We start from the raw sequence: 18601 nt of genomic DNA on the forward strand, positions 1-18601 counted from the left end.
GTTGTATAGTTCGTGGTTGAGTAATAGATGGCCAATTATCAGAAGTATAAGGACGATAAGTCAAAGAAGAAAGAGGTATCCTTGGATTGTGTGTTATCTTGGGTCCCAGTAATATCAGACGGTCATAGTGAAATAACAGAGTTATGTAACGTGGTACGTAGTGATGAGAAGATTGATCAGATTCATAATTAAGTATTCAAATTCTTCGTGCAAAATAACGAATTTCAGTTTCCTTGATTTCGAGTAGAGAGAGTATGCCTTTCAGGCGTTCAAGTAGAAATATTTCCATATATGGGTTCCATCTTGTGCTACACGAATTTAGCTAGTAAGGTTGGTGTGAAAAATCATGTTCAAAGCTCGGACACGGAGAGGTTTAAATTTTTCCCTTAGTGAGTTAACGAGGTTAAAGGTCGTGCAACACGAGAAAAAGTCGGAAATGAATCTTCAGTAATAACCGGCGAGATCTAAGATTTTACAAATACAAGATAGAGTCGTGAGGGTTTCCCGATTACGTGTGGCTTCGATTGCGAGATTTTATTATAATACCTTGACCACTAACAACATGGTCTAGAAATTGAACTTCTTTTAATCAAAATTCTCACTTGGAGAATTCGGTATAAAGTTGCTCCCTTCTCAAGAGTTCGAGCGTAAGACGGAGACGTTGTTTGTTTTCTTCTTTACTTGTATAGGTTTAGACATCATTTGTAAATACGATAATGGATTTGTCTAGATAAGTTTGCATACGCGGTTCAGGAGGTCTATGAATACGGACGGAGCTTTAGTTAAACTAAACGATATTAAAAGAAAATTATAACTATCGTAGTGAGTTCGGTAAGCGGTTTTGGAGACATTGTCTCCATTAACCCTCAATTGATGATAACCAGGATGGAGATTGATTTGGAATACACACGAGATCCTTGTACTTGATCAAGAGGTCACTGATACGGGGAAAAAGGATATTGGTTCTTAACTGGAAATTATTTAGTTCACGATAATCAATACATATATGTGGGGAAACATTTCTTCTTAACGAATAGATTTCAAGCTCCTTAATTCTATAGACATCAAGTCAGTTTCTAACTTCTTACTCAAAAGTTTAACGGCGTAAGTAATATCTAGGGGGAGTGGTGGAGTGCAAAGAGTAGGCTCCAAAGCCTTGGATACAAAACATTTATCGACACCCGAATCGAATAAACATGAAACATAAGAGTTGTTGAGAAGAAACGTACCCGTAACTAATTGTCATTCCTGGTATCATAGGTTATAATGTTGAAAGCTCATTCGCGTACATTGGGGTTGGCGTTCTTCTTGGGACATGCATTCTTAAGGTGACCCAGTTGGCCACATTCGAAACAAGCACCCCTTCTGCGTGCACTGGGCACCTTTTTAGCGACGAGGGCGGCACCTTTACAACCACAGGCCACATGGCCACTTCTTTGACACTTGATGCAAAATGGTTTGCCACATTTTCCATAATGATGTTTTTAGCACTTGTTGCAAAAAGGTCGAGTTCCGACATAACTTTTCCTGCCACCGGGGGTGAACGGCTTCTTGGTGGAGTCGTTGTGGTTGTGGTTGCTTGATTGAGAGGTTTCCTGTTTTCTTTTGTTGTTGCCCGGTTGGGCCTCGACCATTGGTGCCGGTGCTTCAATTTCGTCCACCGTTTTTATAAATCGGCGGGCTATCATCACAGCCTCTTGTAGGTCGGTGGGTCTTGATGGCATTACCCCGTGTGGAATGCTCTTAGGGAGGCCATCCATGTAAACTCAACTCCTTGGGGCCCGGGAGCCCGGAGGATTGGACAAATTGAGGTTAGTTCGACAAACCGTTGATTATAAGCTTCGAGGTTATTTCGGGCTATTTTTAAATTTCTTGGCCCCTGTTCGAGCCTTCGAGTCTCTTCGCGTGGGAAGTATTCAGTAGTCATTCTTTCTCTTAATTCGGTCCAAGAGAGTGTAAGGGCTTCATCGATACCCACCGATTGTACATACGTGTTCCGCCATGAGAGAGCAATACCGGTGAGAGTGAGGGTGGAAAACTTGACCTTATCTTGGTCCCGACAACCGCTTATGCTAAAAACGGATTCCGTTTGTTCGAACCATCGGGTGAGAGCAACCGGTCCCCCGGTTCCATCGAAAGTGGGAGGGTTGTACTTCATGAAGTTTTTGTAGGAGCACCCCTTGTTTGAATTACCGGCCCCATAATTGTTGTTGTTGGAGAATTGACCGGCCACGGCCTCTCCCACGGCGGTGGCTATCATTCGTTGAAGAGCTTGTTCGAGAGTTTCGAGAGTAGTATTGTGTTGACCTTGGTGAGCCATCGTTCCTTCATGACACAAAGATATCATTGATTAGTATTCTCAATAATACTAACCGTGATATGGAATAAGGATAGAGAGAAAATTTTCCTTGACTCGCCTTAAATTCTTGATGTCATAATGTTGGAATGTCCACATGAATCACAATAATATAATCCCGGCAATTATATTATCCTAATTCACGTGTGCATTTAACATTGCTTCATAAAGTCAAGGTGGCGCGTCAATCAAATTAAACAACGTGCGATTAAGATGAAATAGAATTAGATGTGAATAGATGAGTTCGAGTATAAATGCACAATTAGTCAAGTAATTCCTACTTCAAGTCTATATGCCGGTTGTAGTCTAGATTCACTAATGTACCCTATGACTTGGGGTCGACACCAATGAACTCTAAATCCCTACAACCAACGCTCTGATACCATCTGTAGCGACCTGACAAAATCATCATTGATGGCACCGTCTACTTAGGTCCCGTTACGTGGTCATAAGTCTTTAAAATAACGTTTGACCAAAGATATGTCGCATTCATTTGGAATGTAAAGATTGTTTCAAAGTTTACAAGAATTGTTCAACCAAAAGTTACGTTACAAAGTTATAGGTACAAATGAAACCTATGTGACACCGTTTTAAATAAAGTCAAAAGATGCTCCATGTATGCATATATACTCGACATCCAATGCAAGTATCAAAATAATGAGCGGAAGCATGTATCACATATCTTTCAAAGATCTGAGAAAAACATAGAAATCTGTCAACGAAAACGTTGGTGAAATCATAGGTTTAAGTAAGTAAGTGAGTAAATAAGTAAGTTGAATCACAAGATTTTCAAGATTGAAATAATAGTAATACATTCCAAAAGTTAATATTCACGAGCACCCAATTATCAAGGCTTAACTTTCCTTCCATAGAACCCCATCACAATAGTGTTAGGACATACACTGATTCTTGAAAATATATTTCATCCGATATGACGGTGGCGAACCGTCTGAATGAGGGTTTGTCAAACCCATATGGATCCACATAACATAAGTTCACGCTTACACCCGGCAAGTGTAACTAATGATAATCGAATTGAGGATTTTGTTCTAAACTCGTATGTAAAATGTTTGTTTTCATACTTGTGTTCACTTAGTAAAACAAAACGTTTATGTTTTCTCATCCCAAATGTGAGTTCTAAAGAGTAAAAGTGGGACTATGATCTCACCTTGAGTGCAAGCGTATAAAAGTACTTCGCAAGTAAACGTGTGCAAGAACGAATGCTAGTCTTGACCTATACAAGTAGGTCGTATCAATAACGGTAAACACGATTGGTCAAAGTGTTCAATTAGTCCTATGGCTCGTTTCAACTCGATTATTATAGCATGTGAATCAAATTGTCAAGTTTCATGCGAGGTACAAGTATAAAAACATGTTAGAATGGTTACATAAGTATTAGGTTAAGTTTGATTAAAAGTCAACTTTGGTCGGGACAAAGTCAACGAAAAAGTCAACATGTTCGGGTCGGGTCCTGAACTATTTTTCTGAGGTTTTTAATCATATATAAGCATGTTAGAACAAGTTACATGTGAATTGGAGGTCCATACCATACCAAACATTTTCGTAAAATGACCAACCAAAACAGTCCCTGGCAGTTCATCTGGACGGCGTCCAGATTTGCTGGATGGCATCCAGATGTGAAGGCCTGGATGGCGTCCAAGAATCTGGATGGCGTCCAGATCAGTATGCAGGTCCTGTTTTGCTACAACACACAAATGCACGAACCAAGCTTTAAACATTCACAATTTATGATCCGCAAACAATCAAAACATGTATCTTATATCATCGGAAAGGTATTTTGACGAGGAAAACGACTAAACACTTTTCATCAATCACCTCGACACATACAAAAACTAAAATCACATTAAATGCTCAATATTTATTACATTCAAGTTCATAAATGCGGTTTGGTGATTCGGGAACTTACTACCTACATACAATACGCCGTTTCGTAGGTAATCAAGCATACAATCCAACTATCCACTTACCAAAAACAATTTATGGCATTCAATACATTAAATGTTCACATTTAGGTCTATCAAACCCTAACCAACATCATCAAAATCAATAATCATGTTTATGAAGTTTTCTAAAGCAACCTACACATCAAATTGAAGCTAGTGATACTAGTAACACAATTAAAACTTGAACTTTTAACATCTAACAACTTTTAAGCAACTAAATCTCAAGAACAACACACCAAAATTCAATTTCATGCTAGTTACTTCAAAACAACAAGATCGAGCATACAAATCATGTATTCATGTTAGACTTGAGCCATAGACACTAATTAACACTTTTATAAGTTAAAAACATCAAGAACACAAAATCTAGTGATTTTAGAAAGTTACCCAAATGAGATGAAATTGGTATCAAGTTATAGAGGATGAAGAGAGGATTTCAAATATGTAATTTGTTTTTATGTTAGCCTCCAAAATCAAATTTAGATGATGAATTAAGGATTTGAAAGTTGAGAGAAAATAATGGAAGTATGAAAGAAAGAAGGAGATGAATGAGTGGAGGTGGTGAATGTTGACCATTTGACCTAGTCAAAACTTTGGTCATTTGGCAACATTGGTCCCTCAAGTTTGTAGTCGGGTGCGGAAATTAACCGAACGAATTATTTTGAATTACACGAGAGTACGGGAGACGTTATAATCCGATAACAAAAATATTAAGAATGTTAGCTAACGAAGGATACGAATCTTGATACGAAGGATATTATTAAAATAAAAAGATGGGCATTAAAATATTTTAACGGAAAAATGTGGGATGTTACATTACCCACACCTTAAAAGAAATTTCGTCCCGAAATTTAGTTGGAAGTAATAGTCGATATCTCTTACTCGAGACCTTGTGTTGTCCAATCTACGAATAAGTGAAGATACGTCCTTGGGCATTTCCACGAATCTGGATAGTCGGGGTTTTACGTTGTATTAATGCTTGGTTTTACGATCCACAATTTCAACCGATCATTCTACGAAGAGGAATTTGTCATCGATAGTAAGTTTATCTAGAAAAGTAGAACGTTCCTGTTCCACAGGACACGTCTCTAAGTTTGTTACTTGGAAAGTAGGGTAAACGAAAACTTAATTGAGTCGGAAGGTCTAAACGGTAGGAAGCGGTTCCAATACGCCCCAAGATTTCAAAAGAATCAATATTGCGGATATAACTTTCCTCGATTTCCCGAAACGGATTACACCTTTCCAAGGTGCGATTTTTCAATATTACATGATTACTGACTTGGAATTCAGAAGGTTTACGCCTAACATCGGCATAGTCCTTTTGGCGACTACGGGCCGTCTTGAGCCCTTCTCGGACTTGAACTATCTCAACGGTTGTTCTTTGAAAAAGTTCAGATCCTGTGATTTGCTTGTCACCTACTTTGGTCCAACGAATAGGAGAACGACATTTGTGGTTATATAAATTTTCGAAAAGTGCGCGTTAACACACGAGTGGTAACTACTGTTGTAAGAGGGATCAACTAAAGGTGACAATACAAGTTTGTAACATGTCTTTCTAAGATGTAAATCGTTCGTTTGCTTGGTTCGTCAGTTTGTGGAAGATACGCGGTATGCATGTCTAAACGTGTTCCTAAGGCTTCTTGTAAACTAGATGTGTAACGAGTATTTTGATCCGGGATAATTGACAATGGTACACCGTGTCAGAATAGAATTTCTTAAGATATGTTTGAACAAGTTAGTTAGGGCTCGAAAGCGTTCGTTGGAATAGGTTTCTTATCGGCTACTGAAAAATGTTCGGCAGGGCTAGTCCCCCTCGTGGTGAATACTAGTAATACGTGAAGAGTCTCTCTCTCCATTGAGCAATTATATAAAAGGTTTCCTTATACGGAAGTACGAGCGAAAAGATAGGAGTGAAATGAGAACTTAGAATAGGATGAGTTTATACCTCGAGGTAGCCATATCGCGCATCTAGTGGCCAAATGTTGAGACTTGGTGGGAAACGATATAGTACACATAGTTGTATAGTTCGGGGTTGAGTAGTAGATGGCCAATTATCAGAAGTATAAGGACGATAAGTCAAAGAAGAAAGAGGTATCCTTGGATTGTGTGTTATCTTGGGTTCCAGTAATATCAGACGGTCATAGTGAAATAACAGAGTTATGTAACGTGGTACGTGGTGATGAGAAGATTGATCGGATTCATAATTAAGTATTCAAATTCTTCGTGCAAAATAACGAATTTCAGTTTCCTTGATTTCGAGTCGAGAGAGTATGCCTTTCAGGCGTTCAAGTAGAAATGTTTCCATATTTGGGTTCCATCTTGTGCTACACGAATTTAGCTAGTAAGGTTGGTGTGAAAAATCACGTTCAAGGCTCGGACGCGGAGAGGTTTAAATTTTTCCCTTAGTGAGTTAACGAGGTTAAAGGTCGTGCAACACGAGAAAAAGTCGAAAATGATTCTTCAGTAATAACCGGTGAGATCTAAGATTTTATAAATACATGATAGAGTTGTGAGGGTTTCCCGATTACGTGTGGCTTCGATTGCGAGATTTTATTGTAATACCTTGACCACTAACAACATGGTCTAGAAATTGAACTTCGTTTAACCAAAATTCTCACTTGGAAAATTCGGTATAGAGTTGCTCCTTTCTCGAGAGTTCGAGCGTAAGACGGAGACATTGTTCATTTTCTTCTTTACTTGAATAGTTTTAGACATCATTTGTAAATACGATAATGGATTTGTCTAGATAAGTTTGCATACGCGGTTCAGGAGGTCTATGAATACGGACGGAGCTTTAGTTAAACTAAACGATATTAAAAGAAAATTATAACTATCGTAGTGAGTTCGGGAAGCGGTTTTGGAGAAATCGTCTCCCTTAACCCTCAATTGATGATAACTAGGATGGAGATCGATTTGGAATACACACGAGATCCTTGTACTTGATCAAGAGGTCACTGATACGGGGAAAAAGGATATTGGTTCTTAACCGGAAATTATTTAGTGCACGATAATCAATACATATATGTGGGGAAACATTTCTTCTTAACGAATAGATTTCGAGCTCCTTAATTCTATAGACATCAAGTCAGTTTCTAACTTCTTACTCAAAAGTTTAACTTACACCCTCCGATAAAAATTTGTTGGCACACAATAGTTTCCGTTGGTCACTTAAATGGCGTCAGTAATATCTAGGGGGAGTGGTGGAGTGCAAAGAGTAGGCTCCAAAGCCTTGGATACAAAACATTTATCGACACCCGAATTGAATAAACATGAAACATAAGAGTTGTTGAGAAGAAACGTACCCGTAACTAATTGTCATTCCGGGCATCCTAGGTGTTAATGTTGAAAGCTCATTCGTGTACATTGGGGTTGGCGTTCTTCTTGGGACATGCATTCTTAAGGTGACCCAGTTGGCCACATTCGAAACAAGCACCCCTTCTGCGTGCACTGGGCACCTTTTTAGCGACGGGGGCGGCACCTTTACAACCATGGGCCACATGGCAACTTCTTTGACACTTGATGCAAAATGGTTTGCCACATTTTCCATAATGATGTTTGTGGCACTTGTTGCAAAAAGGTCGAGTTCCGGCATAACTTTTCCTGCCGCCGGGGGTGAAAGGCTTCTTGGTGGAGTCGTTGTGGTTGTGGTTGCTTGATGGAGAGGCTTCCTGTTTTCTTTTGTTGTTGCCCAGTTGGGCCTCGGCCGTTGGTGTCGGCGCTTCAATTTCGTCCACCGTTTTTATAAATCGGCGGGCTATCATCACAGCCTCTTGTAGGTCGGCGGGTCTTGATGGCATTACCCCGTGTGGAATGCTCTTAGGGAGGCCATCCATGTAAAACTCAACTCCTTGGGGCCCGGGAGCCCGGAGGTTTGGAAAAATTGAGGTTAGTTCTGCAAACCGTTGATTATAAGCTTTGAGGTCATTTCGGGCCATTTTTAAATTTCTTGGCCCCTGTTCGAGCCTTCAGTCTCTTTGCGCGGGAAGTATTCGGTAATCATTCTTTCTCTTAATTCGGTCAAAGAGAGTGTAAGGGCTTCATCGATACCCACCGATTGTACATATGTGTTCCACCATGAGAGAGCAATACCAGTGAGAGTGAGGGTGGAAAACTTGACCTTATCTTGGTCCTGACAACCGATTATGCTAAAAACGGATTCCGTTTGTTCGAACCATCGGGTGAGAGCAACCGGTCCCCCGGTTCCATCGAATGTGGGAGGGTTGTACTTCATGAAGTTTTTGTAGGAGCACCCCTCGTTTGAATTACCGGCCCCATAATTGTTGTTGTTGTTGTTGTTGGAGAAGTGACCGGCCACGGCCTCTCCCACGGCGGTGGCTATCATTAGTTGAAGAGCTTGTTCGAGAGTTTCGGGAGGAGTATTGTGTTGACCTTGGTGAGCCATTGTTCCTTCATGACACAAAGATATCGTTGATTAGTATTCTCAATAATACTAACCGTGATATGGAATAAGGAATGAGAGAAAATTTTCCTTGACTCGCCTTAAATTCTTTATCTCATAATGTTGGAATGTCCACATAAATCACCATAATATAATCCCGGCAATTATATTATCCTAATTCACGTGTGCATTTAACATTGCTTCATAAAGTCAAGGTGGCGCGTCAATCAAATTAAACAACGTGCGATTAAGATGAAATAGAGTTAGATGTGAATAGATGAGTTCGAGTATAAATGCACAATTAGTCAAGTAATTCCTACTTCAAGTCTATATGCCGGTTGTAGTCTAGATTCACTAATGTACCCTATGACTTGGGGTCGACACCAATTAACTCTAAATCCCTACAACCAACGCTCTGATACCATCTGTAACGACCCGACAAAATCGACATTGATGGCGCCATCTACTTAGGTCCCGTTACGTGGTCATAAGTCTTTAAAATAACGTTTGACCAAAGATATGTCGCATTCATTTCTAATGTAAAGATTGGTTCAAAGTTTACAAGAATTGTTCAACCAAAAGTTACGTTACAAGGTTATAGGTACAAATGAAACCTATGCGACACAGTTTTAAATAAAGTCAAATGACGCTCCATGTATGCATATATATACTCGACATCCAATGCAAGTATCAAAATAATGAGCGGAAGCATGTATCACATATCTTTCAAAGACCTGAGAAAAACATAGAAATCTGTCAACGAAAACGTTGGTGAAATCATAGGTTTAAGTAAGTAAGTGAGTAAATAAGTAAGTTGAATCACAAGATTTGCAAGATTGAAATAATAGTAATACATTCCAAAAGTTAATATTCACGAGCACCCAATTATCAAGGCTTAACTTTCCTTCCATAGAACCCCATCACAATAGTGTTAGAACATACACTGATTCTCGAAAATATAATTCATCCGATATGACGGTGGCGAACCGTCCGAATGAGGGTTTGTCAAACCCATATGGATCCACATAACATAAGTTCACGCTTACAACCGGCAAGTGTAACTAATGATAATTGAATTGAGGATTTTGTTCTAAACTCGTATGTAGAATGTTTGTTTTCATACTTGTGTTCACTTAGTAAAACAAAACGTTTATGTTTTCTCATCCCAAATGTGAGTTCAAAAGAGTAAAAGTGGGAATATGATCTCACCTTGAGTGCAAGCGTATAAAAGTACTTCGCAAGTAAATGTGTGCAAGAACGAATGCTAATCTTGACCTAAACAAGTAGGTCGTATCAATAACGGTAAACATGATTGGTCAAAGTGTTCAATTAGTCCTATGGCTCGTTTCGACTCGATTATTATAGCATGTGAATCAAATTGTCAAGTTTCATGCGAGGTACAAGTATAAAAACATGTTAGAATGGTTGCATAAGTATTAGGTTAAGTTTGATTAAAAGTCAACTTTGGTCGGGTCAAAGTCAACGAAAAAGTCAACACGTTCGGGTCGGGTCCCGAACTATTTTTCTGAGGTTTTTAATCATATATAAGCATGTTAGAACAAGTTACATGTGAATCGAAGGTCCATAGCATAGCAAACATTTTTCGTAAAACGACCAACCAAAACAGTCCCTGGCAGTTCATCTGGACGGCGTCCAGATTTGCTGGACGGCGTCCAGATGTGAAGACCTGGACGGCGTCCAAGAATTTGGACGGCGTCCAGATCAGTATGCAGGTCCTGTTTTGCTACAACACACAAATGCACGAACCAAGCTTTAAACATTCACAATTTATGATCCGCAAACAATCAAAACATGTATCTTATATCATCGGAAAGGTATTTTGACGAGGAAAATGACTAAACACTTTTCATCAATCACCTCGACACTTACAACAACTAAAATCACATTAAATGCTCAACATTTATTACATTCAAGTTCATAAATGCGGTTTGGTGATTCGGGAACTTACTACCTACATGCAATACGCCGTTTCGTAGGTAATCAAGCATACAATCCAACTAACCACTTACCAACAACAATTTATGGCATTCAATACATCAAATGCTCACATTTAGGTCTATCAAACCTTAACCAACATCATTAAAATCAATAATCAAGTTTATGAAGTTTTCTAAAGCAACCTACACATCAAATTGAAGCTAGTGATACTAGTAACACAATTAAAACATGAACTTTTAACATCTAACAAATTTTAAGCAACTAAATCTCAAGAACAACACACCAAAATTCAATTTCATGCTAGTTACTTCAAAACAACAAGATCGAGCATACAAATCATGTATTCATGTTAGACTTGAGCCATATACACTAATTAACACTTTTATAAGTTAAAAACATCAAGAACACAAAATATAGTGATTTTAGAAAGTTACCCAAATGAGATGAAATTGGTATCAAGTTGTAGAGGATGAAGAGAGGATTCCAAATATGTAATTTGTTTTGATGTTAGCCTCCAAAATCGAATTTAGATGATGAATTAAGGATTTGAAAGTTGAGAGAAAATAATGGAAGTATGAAAGAAAGAAGGAGATAAATGAGTGGAGGTGGTGAATGTTGACCATTTGACCTAGTCAAAACTTTGGTCATTTGGCAATATTGGTCCCTCAAGTTTGTAGACGGGTGCGGAAATTAACCGAACGAATTATTTTGAATTACACAAGAGTACGGGAGATGTTATAATCCGATAACAAAAATATTAAGAATGTTAGTTAACGGAGGATACGAATCTAGATACGAAGGATATTATTAAAATAAAAAGACGGGCGTTAAAATAATTTAACGGAAAAATGCGGGATGTTACATTTAACTTTTGTAATTTGTGTTTTATAACATGTTTCAGCTCTTTGGAATTCATCACATGATATTGGTACAACTAAAATACAGAGAAGTGTTAATCATAACAACAACAGCTGTATTTCAGGGAATCAAATGGAGGTAAATTGGTTATCATCTTCATCTTTAAAAGCTTCTCGAAGTATATACGGAGACGAAACCGAAAATCGAAAAAATCGATTTTCTCACCTCATGAATCGATTAAGCAGACATAAGATTCGATTCAGACTTTATCTATCGAGAAGAAGACGTCAGGAAATTCTTTAAGCTGCCGATTATTTGGTTTTGACCTTTCGCTTCCACCTAAAGCTGATTACATGAGTAACAAATTCTTATTGATTTTTTTCTTTAATTTGTGATTGCAGGGAATTTTGCAACATGGCAAAGCAAGATGGTTTAAAATGGAATAAATCATTGATCATTAAAGGGACGAAATTACCCTCACATGCGTGGCACATGTGAGAGGTTAACTATAAAAATCTAACGGAGGTTACCATGAGGTACTAATTACGAAACTTAAGCATAATAAAGGTACCAACGATGCAAAAAATTAAGTTGAGGTTTTGTCATGAAAATGTAAACAATCCATAGGTACCAACGGCGTAATTTTTTCTTTCTCCACAATGCTGAAAAAACACGTCACTATTCCCTATGTTTTAAAATCTGAGGAAAAAGTTCATGGACCTAGCACTAAAGAGACCACTAATTCACTTCAAAGATTCAACAAAATCATGAGTTAAACATCGAGATTAAAACGTCACAATTCTTCATGATGCAAGTATACACAATGTTGTAATAAACCCCGATTAATCTCGATTACTCACGATTAATCCCCGATTGATCATGTTTAAGAAAAACTCATTTTGGGTTTTCAAAATCCGTTTAATTAATCTGTCAACGTCAGTTAATGAGTCAAAATTTGTATTTGTTGATCAAAGTCGGTCAAAGTCAAAATTGGTCAACATTTTATCATGAATTTAAATTAGAATTTGGAGTTTTGGAGAGTGAACGATTTTAGACAACTATGCTAAAAATTATGTTTATGATTTTCATCTATATTTACAAATATAATTTTGATATTTATTATTTAAATGTATAAAATGTACAATACGAATAATCCCCGATTAATCCTCAAATTGCCTGATAGTGCTCCAAATGAACATATATGTAGGCACAATATCCTTCCAATATGTAAAGCTTTTAGTTGCAATTGTTCTATTTTTATGTAATATTCGTTTAAATAAATAAGTGCGAAGACAAAAGAAGAAAACGACAATTTGAAGACACAAATGACCAAAAAGCTCAAATGTACAAGATATAATTCAAGTGGTTAAATTTAATGATGAGAAACGTCTAAAAATTACAAGAGTACAAGCCGCGAAACGCAAAGTACAAGATATCTCCGCGTACGAAAAGACGTTCGAAAATCCGGAATCGGGGCATGAACCAACTATCAACGCGCGACGCAACGGAGCTAAAATTACAAGTCAACTATGCACATAAATATAATATAATATATAAATAATTCTTAAAATTATATATATATTATATTATATATTAAAAACCGTCGGTAAACTAGAAAACAAAGGGATTGAGCTGGATCCAGCTGGCCATGCGATCGCATGGCCAGGAAGACCATTATTCATGCGATCGCATGAAGCCAGAAACCTGGCCAGGTCCTATAAATTCAGTATTTTTCGACGAGTAAAAGACATATTTTTCTTTTCCTTTCTATGTAACGTAAATATATTTATATATATATATATATATATATATATATATATATATATATATATATATATATATATATATATATATATATATTTATAATATAATTTTAATTTTAAGTTAATAATAATAAGGTTATTTTAAGAATGTTTTACGGGTTTTAAGTCGAAATTCTGTCCGTGCAACGCTACGCGATTAATCACCACTGTAAGCTATGTTCTTCCTTTTTAAATTAATGTATCATAACTAAGTTATTATTATGCTTATTTAAGCCAAAGTAATCGTGATGTTAGATTAAATATTAAGAGGGGGTTATTAGATTTTGTACCATAATTAAGGTTTGGACAAAAGACCGACACTTGTGGACATTGAACTATTGACTATTAATAGATAGGGGTATTTTCTAATCGAATGACAACTCATTAGAATCTGTTGAACCTATCTTCAAATTAGTTAATCTAATAATTATTAAAATGATTATGTATGTTCTATTTAGTGACATTTATACGACATCTTTTACGATCATTTAATTAATTATTCGGGTTGGGTAATTGATTATTCATTCTGATCAAGTGGGTAAATTAATATTCATATCTCATTAAAACAGGGGTAGATTACATACAAGGATAATTGGTGTAATTGTTAACAAAGTATTAAAACCTTGGATTACACGCAGTCGATAACCTGGTGTAATTATTAACAAAGTATTAAAACCTTGTTACAGTTCGAATCCCTAATTAGTTGGATTATTTGACTTCGGGAATAAGGTTAATTTAACGAGCATTTTATAATTATGACCGATGGACTATTATGAACAAAAACCAGATAGGTATCAAATAAATCAGGACAAAGGACAATTAACCTAGGTAACAATTAATTAAAATCAAAACGTCAAACATCATGATTACGGAAGTTTAAATAAGCATAATACTTTTATTTCATATTTCATCGTACCTTTATTTACTGTCATTTTAATTACTGCAATTTACTTTATCGCAATTTAAATTCTGTCATTTATATTATCGTCATTTATCTTTAAGCTTTATTTAAAATCGACAAACCAGTCATTAAACGGTAAAAACCCCCTTTTTATAATAATAATAATAATAATAATAATAATATATATATATTTATACAAATATAGTTTTAAAAATATAGCGTTAAACTTGGCTAAATCCCTGTGGATGAACCGGACTTACTAAAAATTACACTACTGTACGATTAGGTACACTGCCTATAAGTGTTGTAGCAAGGTTTAGGTATATCCACTCTTTAAATAAATAAATAACTTGTGTAAAATTGTATCGTATTTAATAGTTTTTCGTAACAAAAATATAACTATTTCGTATACACCTCTGCGCACATCAAGTATTTTTGGCGCCGCTACCGGGGACCCAAAAGCAAAACGCTATATAAAAAAAATTATTTATTAAGTTTTAATTTATTGTCATAAAAATACGTTTTAAATATTAAAAATATAAATTTAAAACATAAAAAAAAGAGTAAAACGAAAATATATATTTTATAAAGTATAAAAGTAATTTTTTTTTAGATCTTAAAAATATAAGTGTATTTTAATTACTTATTTTAAATTTTGTAAAAAAATCAAAGTAAAAAAAAATTTTAAAAAAATAAAAATAAAACCGATTGAACCTGCAATTTTTGGCCTGCAATTGAACTGAACCCGAAGCTCATGCGATCGCATGAGCCCAGGTCTTAAAACCCATGTGACCGCATGGCTCTATCTGACATGCCAGAACTGATCATAGTACAACATTAATTACGGAGTATTATTAATTATTATTATCATTAAACCCTAATTAGGGTGTAGTTATTTAATAATTAAGTTTTAGTTTATTTTATTTTGTATTTTTAAGTTTCAATTAGTTTTATTATTTATAAAATTAATACTTTTATAAAAATAATAATATAAAAATAATATTTTTATAAAATTGTAATTTTATTACTTTTTATAAATTGTATATTTTAATCGTTTATTCGTAATATTTGTATTTTTATCGTTCGTACTTAGTTTTAAACTTAGTATTTTGCCGTAGTTATTTTTATTTCTAGATTTTTAGGCTTTGCTGTAAAATCCCTTAAGTGCTTTTTCTTTAGATTAAGATTTAGGCGCTTTAAAATTTTACAACGTTGCTTATCGCTTTAGTTTTAAATAAATTTTAGTGTCTTTTTAAGTTATTGACGTTTTGGATATAGAATTCCTTTTCAGCTTTAATACCTTTAGACGTAAGTTTTAATTCTTAGTTTTCCGACTTTTATTATTTTTCGACGCTTATTTTTCGACGTTTTTCGACGCACTCTTTTTCTTTCTTATTTCTCGACGCTCTAGTTTTTAGGATATAGAATTTTCTATTTCTTCTCTATAATTTCAAAACGAAAAATTATTTTAAGCGGTTAAATTGATAGACATCTAAAATTTTCTGGTTCGTAGTAATAGTTGGATTTGTTAGTGGCGAGTTATGGGCTTCCGATTTAAAGGGTCCTGGCTACCTACTGCATCTATTGGCTATTCGAAACGTGGACAAAATCAGAAAAGTCTATTAATTTGATAACTTATATAATTTTTATTTTTATAACTAATAAGATATTCAGTGAATGCACCGAGCAAAACGTTCACCACCTTTCATACGTTCACCACCTGTAACTCGATCAAGACATCTAGCCAATATTGTCGCCGTTGATTTTTCTTCAGAATCGTCATCTAGTCGACCAAGTACTCTAATTCAAATTTTCGATAATCCATTTTTTAAACCCGACCTCACAATTGAGAATCCGGAGGATATTCAGGGACAATTCAGAGATCCTGAACCACTAATCATTCCTTCGGAACCACAAATTACACATCCAGATATTGTCGAGGAAGAAACCATTAAATCAAAATCCTTTAGTGATTCAGATTCAACTAATTCAATCATGGAAAATCTGGAACCTCTAAGTATGGAAGACCGAATGAGGGCTAAACGCCCTGGCCAAAGTCACACAATTTTAAAACCAAATGTTAATGCGCCAGATTATGAAATCAAAGGACAAATCCTACACATGGTAACTAATCAATGCCAATATAGTGGTACGCCAAAAAAAGATCCAAACGAACATCTTCAAACCTTTAATAGGATCTGTAGTCTATTCAAAATCAGAGAAGTTGAGGATGAACAGATATATCTCATGTTGTTTCCCTGGACTTTAAAGGGAGAAGCCAAAGATTGGTTAGAATCGTCACCTGAAGGGGCGATTGATACATGGGATGTTTTAGTTGGAAAATTTCTTAAACAATTCTTTCCGGCATCTAAAGTCGTGAGACTTCAAGGAGAAATTGTTACGTTCACGCAGAAGCCAAATGAAACTCTATATGAGGCGTGGACAAGATTCGGAAAATTGTTGAGAGGATGTCCTCAGCACGGTTTAGACACTTATCAAATAGTACAAATATTCTACCAAGGTATCGACATTGCTACATGAAAAGACATCGACATAGCAGCTAGTGGTTCCATTATGAAGAAAACCGCAACTGAAGCTTACAAAATCATCAATAACACAGCCTCCCACTCGCATGAGTGGCACCAGGAAAAAGATATCTTTCGTTCATCTAAAGCGGCTAGAGCCGATTCTAGCCATGACTTTGATTCCATTTCCGCAAAAATAGATGCTTTCGAGAGACGAATGGAAAAGATGAATAAACATATTCACTCAATACGAATCAGTTGTGACCAATGCGGTGGACTACACTTAACGAAAGATTACCACATTGAGCAAACGATGGAACAACGAGAGAATGTTTCCTACATGAACCAAAGGCCGGGAAATAATTATCAGAATAATTATCAACCGCCAAGGCCAAACTTCAATCGAAATCAAAACATTCTTTACAATCCAAATGGGCCAAACAATAACTCGTACAACCAACAAGGTCCAAATAACCAGCCAACTCAAAACAACACTTTCAATCAACAAAGACCTGGCTTATATAAACCACCACAACAAACCGAAGATAAAAAGTCAAATCTGGAAGAAATAATGGCAAAGCTAATGGAATCTCAAACACAATTTATTACATCTCAAACCCAAACAAATGAGAGCTTTGATCAGTCACTAAGAACTCAACAAGCTTTCATTTTGAATCTAGAAAAACACGTAGGTACTCTTGCTAGCATGATGAATGAGAGGGAACAAGGAAAGCTACCGAGTATTACTGAAGTAAATCCTCGGAATGAGAATGTTAATATGGTGTCAACAAATTCGGAAAAACCAGCATCAGAAGATGGGAAGGTTTTAGATGTGAGTAACAATGAAGAAGTTACAACACCACCACCACCCGAGTATGTAAAGCCAGTGGTGGCACCATACATACCACCCATCCCGTTTCTAAGAAAAGGAGTTAGTGTGAGCAAGTAATAGGTAATAAAGTTTGTGATACCTCTGGAAAGAAGAAGAAGAATAAGAAAGTACAAGAAACAAAAAACGTAAAGATAAACCCGGTGAAGACAGTTCCACCAAAACCTCCACCCAGGTTGGGTGATCCGGGTGAATTTATTATTCTTTGTCTACTTAGTGATTGTGTCATGTATGATGCACTAGCAAATTTAGGTGCGAGTGTGAGTGTTATGTCTCTTTCATTATATAAGAGATTAGTAGTAAGTGAGTTAAGTCCAACAGAGATGAGTGTCCGACTCTTTGATCAAACCATTAGGCACCCAGTTGAAATTGCTGACAACCTACCCGTTCAAGTAGGTAATTTAACCTTTCTAGTCGAATTTATTGTCATTGACATAGAAGAGGACTCAAACATTCCTCTAATTTTAGGTCGACCATTCTTAGCGTCCACCGGGGCATTATTTGATGTAAGAGAGGGTAGAATGACACTTAGTAATGATGAAAAATCGATCACCTTTGTAAGTTGAAAGTCTAAATCTCCACCAACCAAAACCGTTGAACCAACAAAAATGATTGGTAAGAACCATATTGTTTTACCAACTCCAACGGTATTGCTTAATAATAATAAAACGCCTAAGTGTGGGGAAGATGAAGTAAAACCTAATGATGACCTGATAACAAAGAACCCCGTTGTTGATACAAAATTAAATGACCCCGTTATTAATAGTTCAATGAAGAAACTTATTAAACGGATTTGCGGTGCTAGAACCAAGGGGAACTTTAAGTTATGTAACCGGTTAGTATTCAATCTATCGACTAATGTAACATCCTAGTGTCGGGCCTAGGTGAAATTACGTATTTGTTCTTTTTGCGTATTAAAATGTATTTTAGTGAATTATTTAATTATTG

General features: G+C 36.2%; 1 protein-coding gene across 1 annotated transcript in view; it reads left to right on the plus strand.

Moving 5' to 3' along the window:
- The window catches only part of LOC139849858 (uncharacterized), a 46712-nt gene that overhangs the window by 22601 nt on the left and 5510 nt on the right, over positions 1 to 18601 (plus strand). Inside the window, exons 2-3 of the mRNA XM_071839477.1 lie at positions 11580 to 11674; positions 11938 to 12030. Of these exons, the coding sequence (XP_071695578.1) occupies positions 11580 to 11674; positions 11938 to 12030 (188 nt within the window). The remainder of the gene's footprint in view (positions 1 to 11579; positions 11675 to 11937; positions 12031 to 18601) is intronic.

Source organism: Rutidosis leptorrhynchoides, chromosome 5 (assembly GCF_046630445.1).
Source record: "Rutidosis leptorrhynchoides isolate AG116_Rl617_1_P2 chromosome 5, CSIRO_AGI_Rlap_v1, whole genome shotgun sequence".
Classification (NCBI taxonomy): domain Eukaryota; kingdom Viridiplantae; phylum Streptophyta; class Magnoliopsida; order Asterales; family Asteraceae; genus Rutidosis; species Rutidosis leptorrhynchoides.